This window comes from Megalobrama amblycephala, linkage group LG19 (genome assembly GCF_018812025.1).
Source record: "Megalobrama amblycephala isolate DHTTF-2021 linkage group LG19, ASM1881202v1, whole genome shotgun sequence".
NCBI classification, from domain to species: domain Eukaryota; kingdom Metazoa; phylum Chordata; class Actinopteri; order Cypriniformes; family Xenocyprididae; genus Megalobrama; species Megalobrama amblycephala.
In genome coordinates, this window is record NC_063062.1 from 13,238,658 (window position 1) to 13,258,557 (window position 19,900).

Here is a 19,900-nt window from a genome sequence, read left to right on the forward strand (position 1 = left end):
ATTTAATAATCATAAATATACATTCACATATCTATCTTTAAATTATGTCCGATAACAGATTAATGGCTGATTCTAAAATTCTACACACTATCTTAAAACACTAAAATCAGTTCATCACAACATTGCAATGACAGCACATTGACTACTTTAAAGTATATCCAATTTTCCTTTCTATAGTATTGTCCCTTGAGAGTATATAATAAAATGGTTGCTGAAATGTGAAGGGTGTATTCGTTTTTATGAGATATTGTATATATGTATATATATATATATATATATATATATGTGTGTGTGTGTGTGTGTATATATATATATATATATATATATATATATATATATGTATATGTATAGTGCATCCTTAATCATAATAATACATCTATTACAGAATTAATGCATCAAAAGTAACAGCTCTGTAAAAAAGACACTTTATTTAAAGATTTACATGTTTTACATATTTAAAAAATATGAAGTCTCATGAATCACAACCTTTGTCCTTCTTTTTTAATATCATCAATCACAGTAATCAACAAAATTAGAGCTCTGGTTTTATAAAAAGGTAATATCTCAAAATACTACCTGTCATAATATGTATTTTAATTAAAATAAACTATACACATACAAAGAATAACATAATAGTCCTTTGTGCTTATGTTTATGTGCTTTGATGTGATTTCATCACTGTAAACAATACTCAGTAATATCAACTAAATTATATTAAAGGCAATAAATTAAACTGTCCTAAACATTCATGTTTGGCCTTTTCTCTAATATACGCAAAAGATCTGGCATTAACCACTCAGCATAACACAGGGAATGTGTTATGTAGCCATTTTAAAATGGCACATTCTTTGTTTTTCTCTTCTAAAGCTTGAATAATTCTCGAGTGAAAACCATCTCAGAACCACAGGAGGGTGTTGCTTTCATTGTGGAATGCCTTTACATCTGTTTTTGATTGTGCAGGCCTACAAAAACTCAGTGATCCTACAGCTCTCCATTGAACCATTCCTTAACAATATCCTTGTTTTCTTTCACCCACTGAATATTGGCCTCTGTCCTTTCAATGACCTGCTCCAAAGCTCGAGCTGCGACCCCCTGGTCATCCTTAACCTGCTCCCTCTGAAGCTGCTTCAGCTGTGTAGAGACAATTTGACAATTTTTGAGACATAATCAACTATTAGACCTTATCATTCCTCCACAATAACTGAAAGAGTCAGAGAGTAACCAAAAATGGCAAACAACAGCACCTCTTCAAGTTCAACCTCCCTGGAGAATCTCTGTGTCACGCCATCTAGTAGACTGCCTAAGGAAACGATTCCCGCTCCATACCTGCCCAAAAGAGATTACTGTTAGTCACATGTCCTTATATTATGGTTTCCAAGTAACTGAGAGATAAAACCTTTGAGACAATTAGACTATCATTCATTTATAGCTGAAGGCAGCCTTTGGACCCTAAATTGCTGCTTATCTTTGATACTTTTATGTAACTTGGGTGTTATAACTTCCTGATTGCTCTGGCAATTCCCGATTCATATTTCAAAATTCATCATTTATTTCAAACGAAGACACCGACTGAACATGTTTGCAGGATATGTAATTTGCACAAGAACTTATGAGTGGTTTCAGTTAAGTTGTAAATTACTGGTGTATGTTTTACTAAAAATACAATTTCAGTCTTTCTCCTTCAAAATGTCATGTTTAATTCAATATGTTACTCGCTTTTTCTTTGTAATTGTGAAATTTACTAGCAATTTCTGAGTGAAAATTGCTACTAGATCCAATTTTCTTTCAGTGAATTTAAATATTTATCTGAACCATAACTTACTCTTGGGTGATATAGGACCACTTGCCACGAATGAAATCCCAGGCGAGAGGCTGGCCGGCGACATTTTTGGCAATGTAGTTTATGGTAGAGACCATATCCATCTTTCTTATCTTTGAAGGGTCAAGAGTGTATTCAAGATATCTGTTGGATTATAAACATCAATAGTGAGTATCAAGGAAACAAAGTGGCCATTGAGATGGTATAAAGCTCAAATCACTGCCCTGACCTGTTTAGCAGCCAGATTTCTTTGGTACATGATAGGGCATATCTTAATTTGTCTTTCTCGGCAGCAACCGTAGCTCTTTGGTATTTGTTCCAAACAAATTCCCAATCATCCTCATCACCGGCAGCTATTGCACTGCAATAGATTGCTCTCCTCAAATTCGGATGAATCCTAGAAGTAAAAAGCTTTCAAGTCAATATATCTTACGTACATGCATAGATATCTTGTAATTGACAATAATCACATTTAAATTTAAAGACGCAACTTACATATTTGTGCCATTCTTATAATCTTCGAATAGACTTGTAGCCATTGTTATGCACTGAGGAAGGCCATTGGAGCAGGCTACCGAAATAGCATTTACTTGGTTATACCTAAAGAAAAACAAAAAACAAAGAATGACTACTAGTTTTCCAACAGAATATATGTAAAGTAATACAAAAATTATGCTTACTGGTCAGTGTGACTCTCAGGAATGGTTCCATTATTTGTGTACTCTTCAAAGTACTCATATAGTCCTGTGACTTGCTTGCGTAGGTATTTCTAAACATATAAATGTACAGTTAATGATAAATCATCACATTTATTCTCTGTTTTGTATGTGTTCAATTAAACTGTTTCCTTGTGCTCACCGATATCGGACCATAGACCTCAGAGCGATCAAACATAAGGACAAAATGTTCCAGGTTTTTCAGTGCTGACTCCCATGGAATATACTCCGTATCATTTACCAGGTACTTGGTTAGGCTTAGTGCAATAGTGACGTTGAGGCGATGAGCCCTTTATAGAAATATTATAAGTTAAATATACAGCAACAAAACCCAGAGAAACAATATAATTCTTTACCAAATTATCTGAATGAAAAATGTACCTCGCAAGATTAAATGCATCATCAATGAGTTGCCCTCGGTTGATGAGTGGAATGTCCTAAAGACAGATGAATAACATTTTAACATCACTCACTATTTTGATACATTCAGTACATTCATTTCAATACATTCTGTGGCTTGGATTTGGAATATTTTCTGTAAATGACAGAACATACTTCACGCAATTAAAAGAATGCAATGCAGACGAGTTCATGTGCTCTAGTAATCTTTAATCAATATAACTTCCCCTCCCTCTTGTAGTGACATCTCTTCTCTGATGACGTCTTTACTGGCGTGAGGGCAGGGCAACCTGTCACTCAAATGAGATCACAGCAATGGACCAAAGTCCCTTTAAGACAAGTAATTTCACTCGGCGGCCATCTTTGAAACGCCTCTCGGGCATCCTGGGTATCCATGCAGCTCCTATCTCTTTGAATGATGAAACATCAAATTCTCCAAAGCTTATTGCCAAGCTTTCGATTAAATTTCATATTTGAAATCACCAATGAATTCTGACAACAACTGTCTCGAATCAAGACAAAAAACTATTTTTTAGGCTGGATCAAGCTAATGCGCATGCGCAGACCTAAATGCGCGTCTCTTGTGCCTCATTTCGGAGGCGCGCGTCTGACTGTTTCTATAGAAACCAGTGCTTCTAACGGCCGCTGCAGTGACGCGATGACTTTACCAGTCAGCGATTGGCGCTTATTTTGAAGGCGGGACTTATTCCGCCATATTGCGCGTTATACTTTCTCCCCTTCAAAACCGTTCAAAACAATACGAGTGACATGTCTTGTGTTATTGAATGGACCCTTTTCTTGGACTGTGATGACACGTTTCCATAGTAATCAACATCTCGAATATAGTAAAATTTTTTCACATTTTCATTTTTAAAAAATTCATATACATCCATGATGCTACATTGGTGTTATAATAGGCCTACTTTAAATTACAAAAATTAAAAGTAAATTACAAAAAACAACAAATGAACATCTGCGAGGGTGTTTCTAATATAACGGTTGATAAAGTGATGGCAAATTTAACATCTTTCTCTCTTCTGACTGTTGTAATCAATCTCTCTATACTTTCTTTCTCTTTTGAAAAGTTTTGGAAACGCTATCAAGGATTTTTTTTAAAAAGGAATAGGCTACACAAATTAAATTTGTTGTCGTCTCCCATTCACCACTATAGAAAGGTGTGTTCACGCCATGCTGTAATTACGATAACTGTAAAAAGTCTTCACATACTTGTTGAACTTGTAATTACAACATGTAACCATGTTATTTTCTGAGAGCTACGACTTGTACCATGTGGCTGCTGTACCACCTGACCACTGCAGATTTAAGGTGTGTTCGACTTGAAGACCGCTCATTGTATGACATCAAAAGTACCGCAAGAGCGATTCAAAAGCATACAGAGCTTTATTTACAGTAATTACATCATGATGTGAATGCAGTAGAAGCCTAGCAAACCACAACAATCCAACGATCCAATCAATTCCCGGTAGACAAAATCAAGTCCCACCCTACATTCTTAAAGCAACTTCCATTTCATATATGTTAATTGCAATTTACCTGAGTAATAACATATGGTTTCATGTGAGAGGTAGCCTTTTTGAATGTAACTCTCTCGCCCCCTTGAATAGCCTACTGAAGTTTGATACCACTAGACCAATGGAACAGCCTATGTCATGTATGTTAAACCGGATCTCTTGTCCAAGGGTTCACGTACTTAATCACCTTAATTGTAAAGTGATTTGTAAGGATGCTAATAACATATTTCTTAAAAGATACTTACATTATAATTTCTTTCAAGCTGCATTTGAAGTTTATTCCAGTTTTCTTCATCGTAGTTCACACGGTAAAAGCCAATGCAGTTGATGTTGGCGAGAAGCCATTCATCTTCGGAAAGCATGAAATGTTGCCTTTTAACTTTAAGGAAGGAAGAATGAGCAGCAGGGTTAATGCTTCAACAAACAGCTACTGCATATTTAGGCCTGCTGTTTTAGCAGGTTTCATTCTTATATTTTAAGATGAATAGTTTGTTCGTTCCTTACCTGGACCTTTTTGTATTAGTAAATCTGTTTTCACATCAAAATTATTAGACTTAATGTATGTGATTTGAACCTGCCATGGAATACTGTTAGGAAGAAAATAAACAATCTTTAAAAATCAGTTTGACTAAGGAAAATGCTTAATTAGAGATTAAACAATAAAGACAGTAATGGTACAATAACATGGGACTTTTCATTTAATTAGTTAAAATCCAATTCTATAAATACCATGGTGCGTAAATGATTCAGTACTAATGATAATACTGTATACTAAAGTAAACAGCCATTTGATTTTTGGAACTCACTCATGGCCAGCTTCTTGCTTTAGTAAAAACTGTTCTTGAGTAGTCTCCCCCGTCTGGGTAATAATGGTGATTACTGGGTATCCCACTTGCTCAACCCATGTGCTCATGAAGGCTTCCAGATCTTGCTTTGTCTCCTAAACATTGTGGGAAATATTTGTCATTATCCTCTCATATTATTTAAACTTGTAAAATAGAATATAGGTCCTCGATTTACCTTTTGCAAGCAATCCAAAAGATCTTTGTACACAGTGTTACTGTACTGGAACTGTTTGAGATACGTCTAAAATATATACAGTTAGCAATTAGATAGTCAGTCCTGACCATACTTTAAAATCTTAAACACATAAATAATACATAAACAATACATAATGCACAAAAACATAAATAATATGGTTTTAGGAAGCCATATTATACTACAAAAGGTCCTAAGTTGTAAAAACACAAATAATATTATATTAAAATATTGAATACACTATATATAGATTTGAGTTGGGGATTTCTGAGAAAGTTTTCAACTTTGATAATAATAAGAAATGTTTCTTGAGCACCAAAACAGCATATTAGAATGATTTCAGAAAGATCATGTGACACTGAAAAACTGGAGTAATGATGCTGAAAATTCAGCTTTACCATCACAGGAATAAGTTCCATTTCAAAAGATATTAAAATAGAAAACAGTTCTTTTAATTGTAATAATATTTCACAATATTACTGTTTTTATTGTATTTTTTGATCAAATAAATGCAGTCTTGGTGACCATTAGAGACCTTTCTTCTTCAAAACATTAAAAAATCTTCCAAACATTCCAAACATTTGAATAGTAGTATATATAATTTCCCCCCGACTTCTGCTTACTCTGATTCCTTTCATAAATGCTCCTTCATTCATGAATGCAGACAGCATTCTCAACACAGCAGCACCCTAGAGGATATACAGAGCATGAAGTTTTTTTTAAAAATAATCATAAAGGAACATTTTGTACATTAAGCTACTTACTAACACAATAACTGTATTGAGATGTCATATGCCAACCTTGCTGTATGTGATGTCATCAAAAAGTTCTATGATCTCAGAGAAAGTTTGAACATCATTTTCATGCAAGCTGAGAGGATGAGAAGAGTTCAAGGAATCCACATGAAAGGCGGACTGGATTTCTCTGAGAACAATTAGATCTTTCTGAAAACAAAAATGAACAATATCATCAGAGGAGGTTGATGTAATGAAAAAAAGAGAAAGGATTAAGCTGGGTATTTGTTAAAATCATTACACTAAAATAAACAAAAACATACCAAGTCCCAGCCAGCCCTTTCCACCCCAGTGTATGACATATATGTCGCAAATGCTTCATTTAGCCAAAGGTCATTCCACCAGCTCATGGTCACAAGGTTTCCAAACCACTAAAAGTAAGCACAGGTATGAAATGGAAAAATTATTTATTTAAAGATTTATGATTTAGGGGTTCTTAAAGGATTAGTCCACTTTTAAATACACTTTTCCTGATAAATTTACTCACCCCCATGTCATCCAAGATGTTCATGTCTTTTTTTCATCAGTCGAAAAGAAATGAAGGTTTTTGAGGAAAACATTCCAGGATTATTCTCTTTACAGTGGATTTCAATGGCTACCAACAGGTTGAAGGTCAAAATTACAGTTTCAGTACAGCTTCAAGGGCTTCAAAATATCGCCTTGAACGCACTTTCCGCTTCCGCATTCTTCATAACGCTTACGCTGAATGTTCTACGCCTTCCCTATTCTACTTACGGAACGAACGCGGCACCAGTTTCGTTTTTTTCCGTAACTTGAATTGAGCGGAAAGTACGTTCAAGGCGATATTTTGTTTATAAAGCATAAACGGTTGTATTTTTTTCGAAAATGACCGATCGATTCACTAGATAAGACCCTTATTACTCATCTGGTATCGTTTAAAGCCCTTGAAGCTGCACTGAAACGGTAATATGGACCTTCAATCTGTTGGTAGCCATTGAAATACACTATAAGGAGAATAATCCTGGAATGTTTTCCTCAAAAACCTTAATTTCTTTTCGACTGACGAAAGAAAGACATGAACATCTTGGATGACATGGGGGTGAGTAAATTTATCAGGAAAAGTGTATTTAAAAGTGGACTAATCCTTTAACCCCTAGTTCTAGTGGACGATCGAAATATGTTCTTAAAGGGATAGTTCACCCAAAGATGAGAATCCTGTCATCATTTACTTCCCCCTCAAGTTGTCCCAAACCTGTATAAATGTCTTTGTTCTGCTGTACACAAAGGAAGATATTTGGAAGAATGTTTGTTATCAAGCAGATCTCACCCCCCATTTACTGCCATAGTAGTTTTTGGGTGAACTAACCCTTTAAGACCTACATCGAAATGCAGAATGTAAATAATAAAATGCAGTTAACTTTAATCATGCATAGTCATAGCAAAATAAATAGGCTAATATAAAATTGAGAGAAAAAAGTGCTTCTCATATATTTTGTTTGTGCTTATTTATTTGCATGGTTACTGAAAATGTCTGTTTAACTCATGTCATGTCAATTTGGCATTTTTGGTTTATGGTAATATTATGTTTGTTTACTTCTGTATATTTTTTAATTCACCACTTGATTAATGTCATAACCAGGGCAATGTCACTGCTGCACAGATTAACAATGCCATTTGCTGAAATATCTAGCCCAATGTAAACTTTAGTCAATAATGAATAATACAATAGGGTATTAAGGTTATGAATATGTTTACCTGATGTGCCAACTCATGAGCGATCAGAGTGGCCACCCATTCCTTATCAAAGGTTGATCCCGTATCTTCGTCATACAGCAAACCTGACTCCTGATATGAAATGAAGCCCCAGTTTTCCATTGCTCCGACACCAAAATCTGGCAGGGCAATCTGATCTGTAATAAAACAAATTTTGCTTGTGATCCTCCATGTCTTTTATTTGGCACACATTTCAGCTTGTTCAGTGTGTGGGATAGTTAGACCAAAATTCTGTCATTTATGTTGCTCCCAAACCTGAATGACTTTTTTTTTTTCTTTTGTAGAACACATAAGCTATTTTGAAGAATGTCTTTTGTCCATACAATGAAAATCAGTGGGGTCCAAAAAAACCACAAAAAAAAAAAAAACATTTAACTTTTTGTTGTATGGGAAAAAACCCCAGACATTTTTCAAAATGTATTCCCTAAAAAGGCTTTGAGAATGAGTGAATGATTTTTATTTTTTGCTGAACTATCCCTTTAATAAGTGGTGAACTTCTTCCACATATATTGATGCAAGAAATTAAAATAATCCACATAATTCAAAAGTGCCATTAAAACCTCATTCTTTTTTTACCCTTGACTCACCTAGTTTCTTCAGTGGGTAATTCAATTCAAATATACTCTCATAATGAGTCAGAATACCATGTGTTATTTCTGCTGCATAGTCAGCATGGCCAGCTTTGATAGCCTCCTTCCGGGCATATATCTTGGAAACACATAAAAATAATTTGTTAAATGTTTAAAAAATAAAAAAAAAAGCCAGCACTCATGTGTCTTAAATAAGAATAAAAGCAACATACATTAATGATTGTCCGAGAAGGAACCCTTTTACTCTCAAAATCAGATATTGTGAAAGCCAATAGATAAGTTGACATGATGGGGGTCGGATAAAATTTTGTCACAACCCAATCTTCTCCATCTATTTGTATCGTATCCTCCTCTGATGATAAAAGCAAAAACAAAAATTATTATACACAGAGCATAAATACCTTGATTTTTTTGTTTTGTTTACATTGTTTAAATTCAGGTTTTGAACCAGCAACAGTTTGCTGACATTGTCGTCTGTATTAGAGACATGAGGACTAAATATCAACACTTTTAAAAAATAAAGGTTCTTTACTGGCATCTCTGGTTCCTCAAAGAACATCCATTTAACCTTTTCATACCACAAAAAAAAAATTCTTTATAGTGAAAAAAGGTAATTTAGAGTTCTTTTTAAACTGTTTACTGAAAGATTCTTTGGGGAAACCAAAATGGATATTCTATTGCACTGCTGCCGGCAAAACCTTTATAAACCTTTATTTGAAATGTGATATTAAATATGTTCTTTCATTAGTGTACAGTGAGATTTTGACTTTGTCAAGCCTGACAATAACTAATAAGGATCCTAACCTTTTTTATCTTCATTGGACAGGGCTTTAGTTCCAGGTCTGTGGATAATAGTAATTTCAAACACAGCCTTCAGAGCTGGCTCATCAAAGCACGGAAATACTTTCCTCGCATCTGTGGGCTGCAACAGGCTGGTGGCGAGGAATCTGTTTGTGGAGAAGTATTTATGCAAATCATGTTCTGGATTTATGTTGTCATTAAAACTGTATGTACATAATACATATACACAATTTCTATAAGAAATGAGTAACAAAAATCTCAGGAGGCTTCTTAAACAATTTACTGGACAAGACATAGCCCATTGTAAATATTTTGAAGAGAAAGTTTAGTGTGACCAAATACATGCAAATATCTGACACAAGTAGGCCTATACGCTTACGATTATTTTTTTTTTTTTTTTTTTTTTTTTTCTCAGTTTAACGCAGCATCCGTTTTTTTTTTTTTTTTGGTCATAATTTGTCTAGCGTTACATTATATCATCACGCTCTTATTCACGAAAATGCTTTTAAACCATTAAAGTGCCACAAGACAAACGAGAACGCGCAGTCTGTGAATGAAACACACGGCTCGTATACAGAAAGACGCGCGCCAGTATCGAGTTCTCTTTCGCGCTTAAACAAACAACAACACACAGAATTATGACAAAATGTCCGTTTTGGTGAGCATCCTCATGAGAGCAGTCTTAAATGAATTAAATACCATCTTAAAAGACCTTAAAGTGTTGAGATGCGCGTGAGATATGCGTCATGTTCGTCAGCGGCAGATCTTAAAGGATTAGTCCACTTTTAAATACACTTTTCCTGATAAATTTACTCACCCCCATGTCATCCAAGATGTTCATGTCTTTCTTTCGTCAGTCGAAAAGAAATGAAGGTTTTTGAGGAAAACATTCCAGGATTTTTCTCCTTACAGTGGATTTCAATGGCTACCAACAGGTTGAAGGTCAAAAGGACAGTTTCAGTGCAGCTTCAAGGGCTTTAAACGATACCAGATGAGTAATAAGGGTCTTATCTAGAGAATCGATCGGTCATTTTCGAAATAAATACAACCGTTTATGCTTTATAAACAAAATATTGCCTTGAACGTACTTTCCGCTTCCGCATTCTTCATAACGCTTACGCTGAATGTCCTACGCCTTCCCTATTCAAGTTACGGAAAAAAACGAAACTGGCGCCGCGTTCTTTCCGTAAGTAGAATAGGGAAGGCGTAGAATATTCAGCGTAAGCGTTATGAAGAATGCGGAAGCGGAAAGTACGTTCAAGGCGATATTTTGTTTATAAAGCATAAACAGTTGTATTTTTTCCGAAAATGACCGATCGATTCGCTAGATAAGACCCTTATTACTCATCTGGTATCGTTTAAAGCCCTTGAAGCTGCACTGAAACTGTAATTTTGACCTTCAATCTGTTGGTAGCCATTGAAATCCACTGTAAGGAGAAAAATCCTGGAATGTTTTCCTCAAAAACCTTCATTTCTTTTCGACTGACGAAAGAAAGACATGAACATCTTGGATGACATGGGGGTGAGTAAATTTATCAGGAAAAGTGTATTTAAAAGTGGACTAATCCTTTAAAGTCACAGCAGCCTAATAAACCAGTTGCTGTGATATCTGTCATTAATGTTGATCAAAAACAAAGGTAACGAAAAAAATTGTAGCTTTATTAAGGATTAATCTATATTTCATTTATTATTTATGCAGTGAAGACTGTAAAGTGTTTGATAACGTTTTCCAGTTTCTGTAGGAAGGCCACAGGTAAATATGGCATTTATTATGATGGGTTTATGTGAAGATTGTTTTAAGTTCACTTATATTAAAAGTTATTTTCTTGTTGAAATTGATAGCTTTCTGTTATACTGTAATGTTGAATGTCAATAATTAATATTTTTATTATTATTATTATTGTCAGTTAGTATCAGTGATTGATTCATAAAAAGATGCCATTAAACAAATATTTAAAATATACTGTCTCTAAGTTGTTTCTACTTTAATTTGAGAGTAACTGTGAAATTATTACAATATAAAAATATTAAAAACGGCAATGTTTTTAATCTCGATTAATCTCAATTAATTACAGAAAAAAATGTGTGATTAATTAGTTATTTTTTTAATCAATTGACAGTAATACTGTATTCTGAATCTTTACCTTTCTTCATCCTCCTCGTCCTCATCTTCACTCGGATTTGTGTACCGGCTCGCGTACAACCCAGACAAGTCTTCAAAAAGCTCCCCTTCGAAGGCGGTGAAAAGATCATAGTAGGTCCCATTACCAGATAACTTACCCTGGAGTTGGATCTCAAGAAAATTACTTTCATTGTAATGAATTTTATATCCTTTCACTGGTAATTTCTGATCTGAATCAGATTTTCTCACTTCCACATTCGTCACATTTAGGTTGTGAACATGAAGATAGATGGCTCCAGATTCTTTCATACTCTTTAACCTTACAGTTGAGTTCCCCTTGAAAAAGAAGGATTGTTCTGTGTAGTTGTTGGGTATTGCTCCGTAAAGGTACGTTTGGAGAGAGACTTTGTAGTTCTCAGGAATCAAATAGTCAAAAAGCCTGATGTTAGATGGAGGATCTGTTGGAATAGTTGGACGATCAGTTGGTTTAGGTGGCTCCACTGGAGGCTTATTCAATATTTGAATTTGGAACATCACAGCCATCAACACTAAACCACCAACAGAAGAAACTGTGATGACCCCAATGCCGACAGCCACAGCCTTGGATATGCAAGATCCTTTGGCCATTTCTGGTCCTTCTGAGAAACCTACGAGAATGAAGTGAGCTAAGGGACCTTGCTGAAGGTTTTTAGACTCTGTACCCTCTCGCAGATCTTGACAATATATGCATTGGCTGTAAAGCACTACTGCCACGCCTATAAGAGCGCATTTCAATATTACACATTAACTAGCATGGGTGAGCAAGAAACAAACAAACATGACTGTATTTCACATGGAATGTGTCCCTTTGCTCTTCGCCCCACATCTGGAATCAGTTATAATATCTGTTGTGCAATAAAAGGTCAGAAAAAAACACATTATAGAGTTTTGTTGCTGAGAAAAGTGATGTGCATTTTGAAAGTAAATGTACTTAATCACTGGAACCGAGTGGAGTAATCCCATGCTGATCCTCTTGAGTCCATCTGCCAAAGATCTTCAGATCTCAGTGATAAGACATCCAGCTGTTTGGGACCTTGGCAGAGGTGATGGCAGTGTTCTGCCCAGAAACTTTTCCAAAGTTCTCTGATGAGTCATTGAACACACACACACACAAAAAAAAACTCATTCACAGATTTCTGAGCTTTTCTACTACTAAATCAGTATGTCTTTGAGAGAAATTTGGAGTGTGTGCTTTCCTAAGAGTTAGGGGAGGGGACACTTTGCTTTTTTTCAAAACTTGCCCCAACCTTCCCCTCCTTGGAGTTTAAATCTAAACATCTTTAAAAGAAAAAAAATAGATTTTAGATAGATAGATATAGATTTAAAAAAAAAAAAAAAAAACTGCCACTCTTTAACCCTCTCATGCACTGTTTGATTTCATGGCGACTGCCTGTATGGTCCGGTCAATACAATTCCTCAAAAATCACTCAATATGAAAACAAAAACCATACAATCATGTACAAATAATTAACTTTTAATATGAATATTTTTCACACATTACAAAGAATAAATATCTTAATCTATATCGTTTGAAAGCTTTCAGACTCTAGTTTTCATATTTGGTGACTGATGTTCAAAAGAAATGACAGAGCAATAGATAAATAGCGATAGATTCTTCATTTGTGACGTGGTGCCAAACTATAACACACGCTCTGATTCTTTCTGTATGTTTTTTATATGTGTTTTAGGGATTGAATTCAAATCAAATATTAACATTACTGCACAAACTTCTTCTGAATAGGATGTCTACTTCAGAAATAATTAGAAAAATATGGTTCAGATCTCTCAAACCATATATGGAAATCGAAGAGTCCTTATATGGTCACCGGTGAAGTCTGGATGTTATCTAGTGAAAAAGTTTCATACTACATACAAAAGATCTTACTGGTGATATCAACCTAAAATTTGGCACAGACCTTTTTCAGATATTTTCTTGAAGTTTTAGAGTTGAACATGTTTTGTAAAATATATTTTATATAAAATATATAAAATATATATTTTAAATTTTCATAAACAAACTTCTATAACTTTTTTAAACTTTACTTTTTTTACTTCTACGATAATCTGTGAAGTGTTCCCTTTAAAAAGAAAAAGATTTTTAACAATTTAAGTTGGAAAAGTCATTTTCATATCTATGGGACAGACAATTAACAGGTAAAACAACTTTATATTTTCACAAACTTTGAAAATAAAAAGTTGTTAAACTCAGTAAGACACTGGCACTTCAGTACTAGAGCTGAGGAGTTCTGACTTACAACACAGAAGTGTTTTGTATTTTGGGTCTGTAGTTGCTTTTGAATGGCTGTCTATATGGGTCAAATTGACCCACGAACAGTATGAATGTATAAAATTTCTGTATGCACATTTCACAACACATCAGCGTGTTGAAACTTTGCATGCATGTTCATGACTCTAAATGAGAAAAAGTCATAAAATTTCAAGAAAAACAATGTAGGTTAGATAGTATTTCAGATAGATTTAAAAAAGAAATGATCGCTCATTTTCACCATATGTGGCCTACAAAATATTTTTTTTGTATTGAAATAAATGAGGAAAAGCTCCTTTTTTATATGGTAGTAAAAAACTAAAATAACAAAATATAACCAAGAAATGTTATTGTTTTGGGTCTGTACAGTTGCCTTAGAACATTAAAATATGCGAGACAAATTGACCCGTGAACATCACGAAAGAACGTAATCAAAATTGTGTGTATAGGCCCCTATCTCAAAACACATCAGCGTGTTGAAACTTTGCATGCATGTTCATGACCCTAAATGAGAAAAAGTCACAAAATTTTTTCAAACAAAATTTTTAAGTGCGTTTTTAAAAAAAACAAACAAAACAGCACAAATATTATTTAGTAAAATCATATCAATTTATTGTATGTAGCTATTTGAGTTCCAGCCAGTACACAGAATTAATTTATCAATGCACCAATGCTGTTTTAGAGGTGGCAAGAAAGAGACACAACGGCTAGAAAAAAAAGGGTATGGAGCCATCCTGTGGATGAGCACAAACATGCACACAAATCACATATCATCCACTGGTTGTTTTCAATGAGAAAATGGAACAGAACTCCTATTCACATGACTTATATGACTTGTCTATTTGTTTTTAAGATTAAAGGCAATATTTTCATTCCATAAAATCAAAGAAAATCTTCATTAAAGGCACATTATGTTAATGCTTAGCATGAATGCTGAACATCTGATCTCAATCAACACATGCCTATTCATTGGTCAGCTGATGCCTCATCATGTAAAGAATGTCTTAGCAGTTCAAGTTGTACTCTCATTACTTCTTACAAAGCCTCAAGACTTTGCTTTTAATTGTAATATGTAAGGAATTTGCCCCAAATTTGAGGACGCAACATAATACGTATATTTTCACTCAAGTGAAAATCCTTAAAATACTCAATCAAAGGCTCAAACAAAAATAAAATTAATCTATTTAAACTCCAGTTTATGAAAGTAAGATTAAAATTAAATTGTCCAAAGAGGAAAAAGTTGTCTGAAATATAGATGATCAGGAATGTCTTTACATTTGGTCACAGATTGCTGAAAACACTGCAGTAAAATCTAGTTCAGGACACAGATTCACACGAATAAACCCTCTATTTTTGATGATTCCTACTGAAACACACAAGGAATGAAATGTTTTAAGGAATTAAGAGTTCGTGTCAAAGTGATCCACACTCCATTGCTGCAATCCGCTTTATCCTCCTTTTTGCACAATAGAACAATTTTCCTGAATTCACATAAGCTCCTAAAAAATGCACACACTTCAGCCTGGAACATAAACCTTCATAGCACAAGTCAAAACTCTTTTTAGGCATAATTGTGAGGTTAAGAAAATGGACATATATTGAAATTTAATCCACTTATTTCCTAGCAAGGGGTGGCTGATGTATAATTAAATTACAGCGTTAAATAATTTTCATTAGAGACGATCAGAATTGTGTTATCCGATTATATTTTTGGTCCTTCTAATGTTTTTCTTCAGGATGTGGCCGTGTCCCTTCAGGCCATTAATGTGCGGCCTGTGATTGTTTAAGTCTCGACTTCACCAGAGCCAGCTGTCTAAATGCTGAAGGCAATAGCAAGACTGCTGGAGGATTGACGTCAGCTCTCTGTAACTTTGCTCTTTCCAGTTGGGAAGGAGTCTTTCGTTGTTAAGGGCCTGAAGTTTGGGCGTCCCTTCACGTAAGACCTGATACAAGCAGGGCCATCGGCTCTGTATGCGTAGTCGAGTCCGGCGGTCCAGAGTAATGCCCCGAACGATCTTCTTCGCCCGCAGCTCTCGCAGCGCCGGAAGGTTGAGGCAGGAGAAGACCAGACCGCGACTGGGCGACACGTCCAAGAACTCGAGCGAAAGCGATTCGAGGGTGTACGAGATGCCTAAATTTCGCAGTGGTACAAGAACATGGAGCGTGAGGGACTTCAGATTAGGGAGCGATTTCGTCAGTGTCTGTAAAGTGTTCGGGCTGACCCCTTTGAACACCCAAAAATACTTCAGTTCTAAGATACGAAGGTGTTGAAACTGAGTGATCAGCGTAACTGATGTTTCGGACCAGTCGAAGTGCAGCCGCATTTTGGTTATCCTGGGACAGCTGTGGACGAGTCTGGTCAGGAGAATCTGGAAGTTATTAACCTGGTCCATCTTGGTAATATTGTCTTGGTGAGAACTAGAACTGGTGTGAACACGAAGGTCGAGGGGCTCCAGCAGCGTAAATGTCCAGTTCAGATCTAAATGACTGAGATCACGGCAATGCACGTTCTCTAGAAGGTGTGACAGGAGCTCTCCCCATTTATTGCACGGGTCCCCTAGATCAAAACTGGCCTTCAGAGTGAGCAAACTAGCCCCACGGGATATAAGATGATGGGTGTAATGGTTAACCCAAGCTTTCCAGCGCTCAAACTCTCTGTTGGAAACGAGCAGACCCTCCTGGCCCAGATGAAACACCCCACGGCGAGAATAGTCTGCGACTCTCCAGAGCTTTCCGGAGCGCACTAAGCAACTCCAGCTTGCACACACAAGGGCAGCGTTGCATTTGTCCACCTCACTCAGGAACGAGAGCACATGGAGCTGACATTCCACCGGGAGGGAGTTGAAAGGGAAGTAATCTTCATCACCTTTAACCCTTCTCCTTGTATTAATGGGAACAAGGGCTCTCTTCCGTTGAGGCATGATGGTCAGTGCTTGGTTAAATCTTCAAGATCATCCTTTGTCTCGCTCTCTCACTGAGAGATGATTGACTGCACCTTACAGGAAACAAAATGTCATATATAATGTGCATCTCAACAGTAAATGCATAAAACATTGTCTGCAATTTATATCCAAAGATCCATTCTTATCTATTCATCGTTCACACCGGTTTTGTGAACCGGATCAAGCAATTTAATAAAAGCGTTTTGTTCTGTGTCATTTTTAATGTGCATATCAACAGAAAATACATAAAACATATGCAATAATAAAACATTTTAACGTCTGCAAACAATATATATTTTAAATTAAATTAGTAAACACTTAAGCTAATGATATCTTACCTTTAACATACTAGCAGATTCCTGAGATGTAAAGATTATATTAATCGCAAAGACAACTTAGCACATTGCTGTTTTTGGAAGAATTAAGGCGTGTAATTTATTATTTTTAAACCAAACTATACAAAATAGTTTTAAAGAGCGCTAGTAGCGCGTCGTTAGCCTGTCACTGCGGCCTGACATATGTTAGCAATAGCTGTAAAATATCTTCTGTAAGTTCGCTCAATAAAATAATTGGACTCAAACTATCGTGTGAGTCTGACTGAGCTCTTAGTTCAAAAAGAACGCTTTAATTAGTGAGAATTAGTCAGCACTTTAGAGCAAACTAAGAAGCTAAGCTGTGCTGAGAATCCCTGTGAGAGACTGTTGTTGTTCTCGGCGAGTGACATCATCAATATGCGTGCTGCAGCCTGGGTGTTTATGGCTGATCCGGGAACAGCTCTGTGGATGTTCTCTAAATACAGTTAAAACAGGATTCAAATCTAAAGAACTGATTTAAGGACAGGCTTAACATGCTTTTCGACGTCTGTTGTCAGGAGTTCCGCATCTAGCGACAGCGGTATCAATTTGACACATTTCTACATCACTACTTTTTTACTTAACAAATATCTCGATATTATTAATTAAAAAAAATCATACCAGAAACATATTTTACAGCGTGTATCGTCTGGCAGCGTCATGATACATCGTATAGAATTTCCGACTCATTTCGGCGAATCGGTTCTTTCGAACAGATTCTTCGAACTCTTTTAAAAAGCCGTTTCAGCTGAATCGGTTCTTTCGAACAGATTCTTCGAACTCTTTTAAAAAGCCGTTTCAGCTGAGTCGGTTCTTTCGGACAGATTCTTCGAACTCTTTAAAAAATCCGTTTCAGCTGAATCGGTTCTTTCGAACAGATTCTTCGAACTCTTTTAAAAAGCCGTTTCAGCTGCTCTTTTACGTCATTCCGTTGTATAGGCGTGCTCGAGACATTCAAATAATGAAATTCAAATGTATATCAAGACTATTTTTCATTCACATAATAAGACAGTAATTGTGTTTATATCTGAGTCCTTTAATATATTTAGTTCATAATGATTAGCCTGTATGTTTTATATGTATTTGTATATTATATAGTTCTGACTGTAGCTACATTGTTTGTTTGAAGTTTAATACAAAAAACAAACAAAAAAACAAGACATTTTAATAAAGTCACATGTAGGCAATTCAGTGAAATTGATGAATTCAGGTAAATTATGACACATTTTGACAGTGACTTTAAAAATATCCCAATTATCCTGAATTATACTCCACCTGTTTAATATGTTTTTTCCACATTGTATAATTTATTATAATTTCATGTGTTCAGTCATAGCCATGCCTCAAATCACACATTTAGAACATTTTTTGTTCTCGTAAGTTTTAATAAAATTCTATTTATTGAAGGGTTAAGGGTTATACACTGCAAAAAGTAATACGCTATATCTAGCCTACATAAAATTTTGGCAACAGATTACAAGCAATTTTATTAATTAAATTCAACAAATAGACTTGAGTTAGAATTAATCAAAATTAATTCCTTAAATGTCTAATTCCTTAAATGTAATTTAAAACGAGTAAAATTTAAGTATAATTTAAACAAAAATATCTGAATAACAGACAGACATCAAAGATGAATTAAGAACTCTTTATTTTTTATTGCCAGCATTGAAGACACCTGATGATAACAAGCAGAATCACTGAAGTAAAGAGAAACACAAGAATTAACAGAGGTTTAGATGTTGATTTTATTGAAAATACTTGGTCACCAATATTGTGATCAGTGTTTCATTTAGTTGACTCTTTGCTTTTTATGTCAATTTGTCAGTTTTTTTATGTCAATTCTACATTTTAAATGGTTGACTTGTAAGGAATTAATTTGATTAATTCTAACTCAATTCTTATATGTTGAATTTAATTCATAATATTGCTTGTAATCTGTTGCTACAATTTTATTGATAGATAGAGCGCATTACTTTTTACATATAACAAAGTTTTATTGGTTGACATTTCTGACTACACTTACTTTTCAATTTGTTTTATGAAAGAAATCATTTAGACCAGTTTTGTGATCCGGATGTTTTATTTACAGTGTTTAGTTTACGAATTAAACATTGCTGACATCTTCAGAAGGCTATCTTTTTTAGATACATCCACCTCTAATTTTAATTTTTATGTATATTAATCTGACTCAGGCTGAAATTTGTGTTATTAAAAGATCATAATTTTGCATAGGCTACTCAATATTTTCCTGTAATTTGAAAATGTTGATCTTCTGGTTATCACAAGCAAAACTTGTAGTTGCTCAACACTGAAAAACTGCAGAAAGCCCAATTTTGGAATCTGGAAAACATATAGTTAAAGGAAAACTTGAACAACTTTATAGGATTTTTGAAGGAATCTGATCCAAATAGTCTGTTTTCTGTGTAACCTGCGGTTAACACTTTTCATAAGTTATTATTACCAATGTTCATAGGCCTACTATGCATTTTTGCAATGGGGTTGTTTGTTTGTTTCTTTTAATGTATATTTATTATTTTGTTTTGTCTGGTTTTCTTTATTGTTCTTTAGTGTTCATATTTCAGTCAATAAAGATAAGGTGTCCAACTCAAATTGTCATGATACGCAACAAAGACTTTTAGCACAAAATAGGCTATATTTTCTTTATGCTACTAAAAAGTAGTGTATCTGCATAAAACAAAGATAATAGAAGTGAACTATAAAATATATATGTTATGTTTACATATTTCAGAAA

General features: G+C 34.9%; 2 protein-coding genes across 3 annotated transcripts; both read right to left on the reverse strand.

Moving 5' to 3' along the window:
- Nucleotides 1–409: 409 nt before the first annotated feature.
- Nucleotides 410–12,751, reverse strand: anpeplb (alanyl (membrane) aminopeptidase-like b). The gene is made up of 20 exons (XM_048168773.1): nt 11,568–12,751; nt 9,427–9,569; nt 8,835–8,974; nt 8,620–8,740; nt 8,015–8,169; nt 6,562–6,669; nt 6,305–6,448; nt 6,128–6,193; nt 5,487–5,552; nt 5,273–5,406; nt 4,971–5,053; nt 4,712–4,845; nt 2,917–2,972; nt 2,678–2,825; nt 2,500–2,588; nt 2,315–2,419; nt 2,049–2,216; nt 1,823–1,963; nt 1,245–1,326; nt 410–1,131 (listed from the first exon to the last, which is right to left on the reverse strand). The coding sequence occupies exons 1-20, from the start codon at nt 12,170–12,172 to the stop codon at nt 982–984; spliced, it is 2,838 nt and encodes a 945-aa protein (XP_048024730.1). The 5' UTR covers nt 12,173–12,751; the 3' UTR covers nt 410–981.
- Nucleotides 12,752–14,440: 1,689 nt separating this feature from the next.
- Nucleotides 14,441–17,797, reverse strand: si:dkey-12e7.1 (uncharacterized protein LOC557553 homolog). Of its 2 annotated transcripts, none has more exons than XM_048168929.1 (2): nt 17,131–17,797; nt 14,441–16,839 (listed from the first exon to the last, which is right to left on the reverse strand). In XM_048168929.1, the coding sequence occupies exon 2, from the start codon at nt 16,769–16,771 to the stop codon at nt 15,647–15,649; it is 1,125 nt and encodes a 374-aa protein (XP_048024886.1). In that variant the 5' UTR covers nt 16,772–16,839; nt 17,131–17,797; the 3' UTR covers nt 14,441–15,646. The 2 variants fall into 2 exon arrangements, with proteins under 2 accessions (XP_048024886.1, XP_048024885.1); XM_048168928.1 differs by having other exon boundaries at nt 14,441–16,845; nt 17,131–17,795.
- Nucleotides 17,798–19,900: the final 2,103 nt, after the last annotated feature.

Bases quoted from the DNA above. Each gene is read 5' to 3' on its own strand.
- anpeplb (XM_048168773.1), bottom strand. From the start codon at position 12,172: ATGGCCAAAGGATCTTGCATATCCAAGGCTGTGGCTGTCGGCATTGGG. The intron at 5,553-6,127 runs GTAAGCAGAAGT...TATATATTTTAG, and splicing joins CATTTATGAAAGGAATCAGA to ACGTATCTCAAACAGTTCCA. The intron at 1,132-1,244 runs GTGCTGTTGTTT...GTCTCTACACAG, and splicing joins GGGAGGTTGAACTTGAAGAG to CTGAAGCAGCTTCAGAGGGA.
- si:dkey-12e7.1 (XM_048168929.1), bottom strand. From the start codon at position 16,771: ATGCCTCAACGGAAGAGAGCCCTTGTTCCCATTAATACAAGGAGAAGG.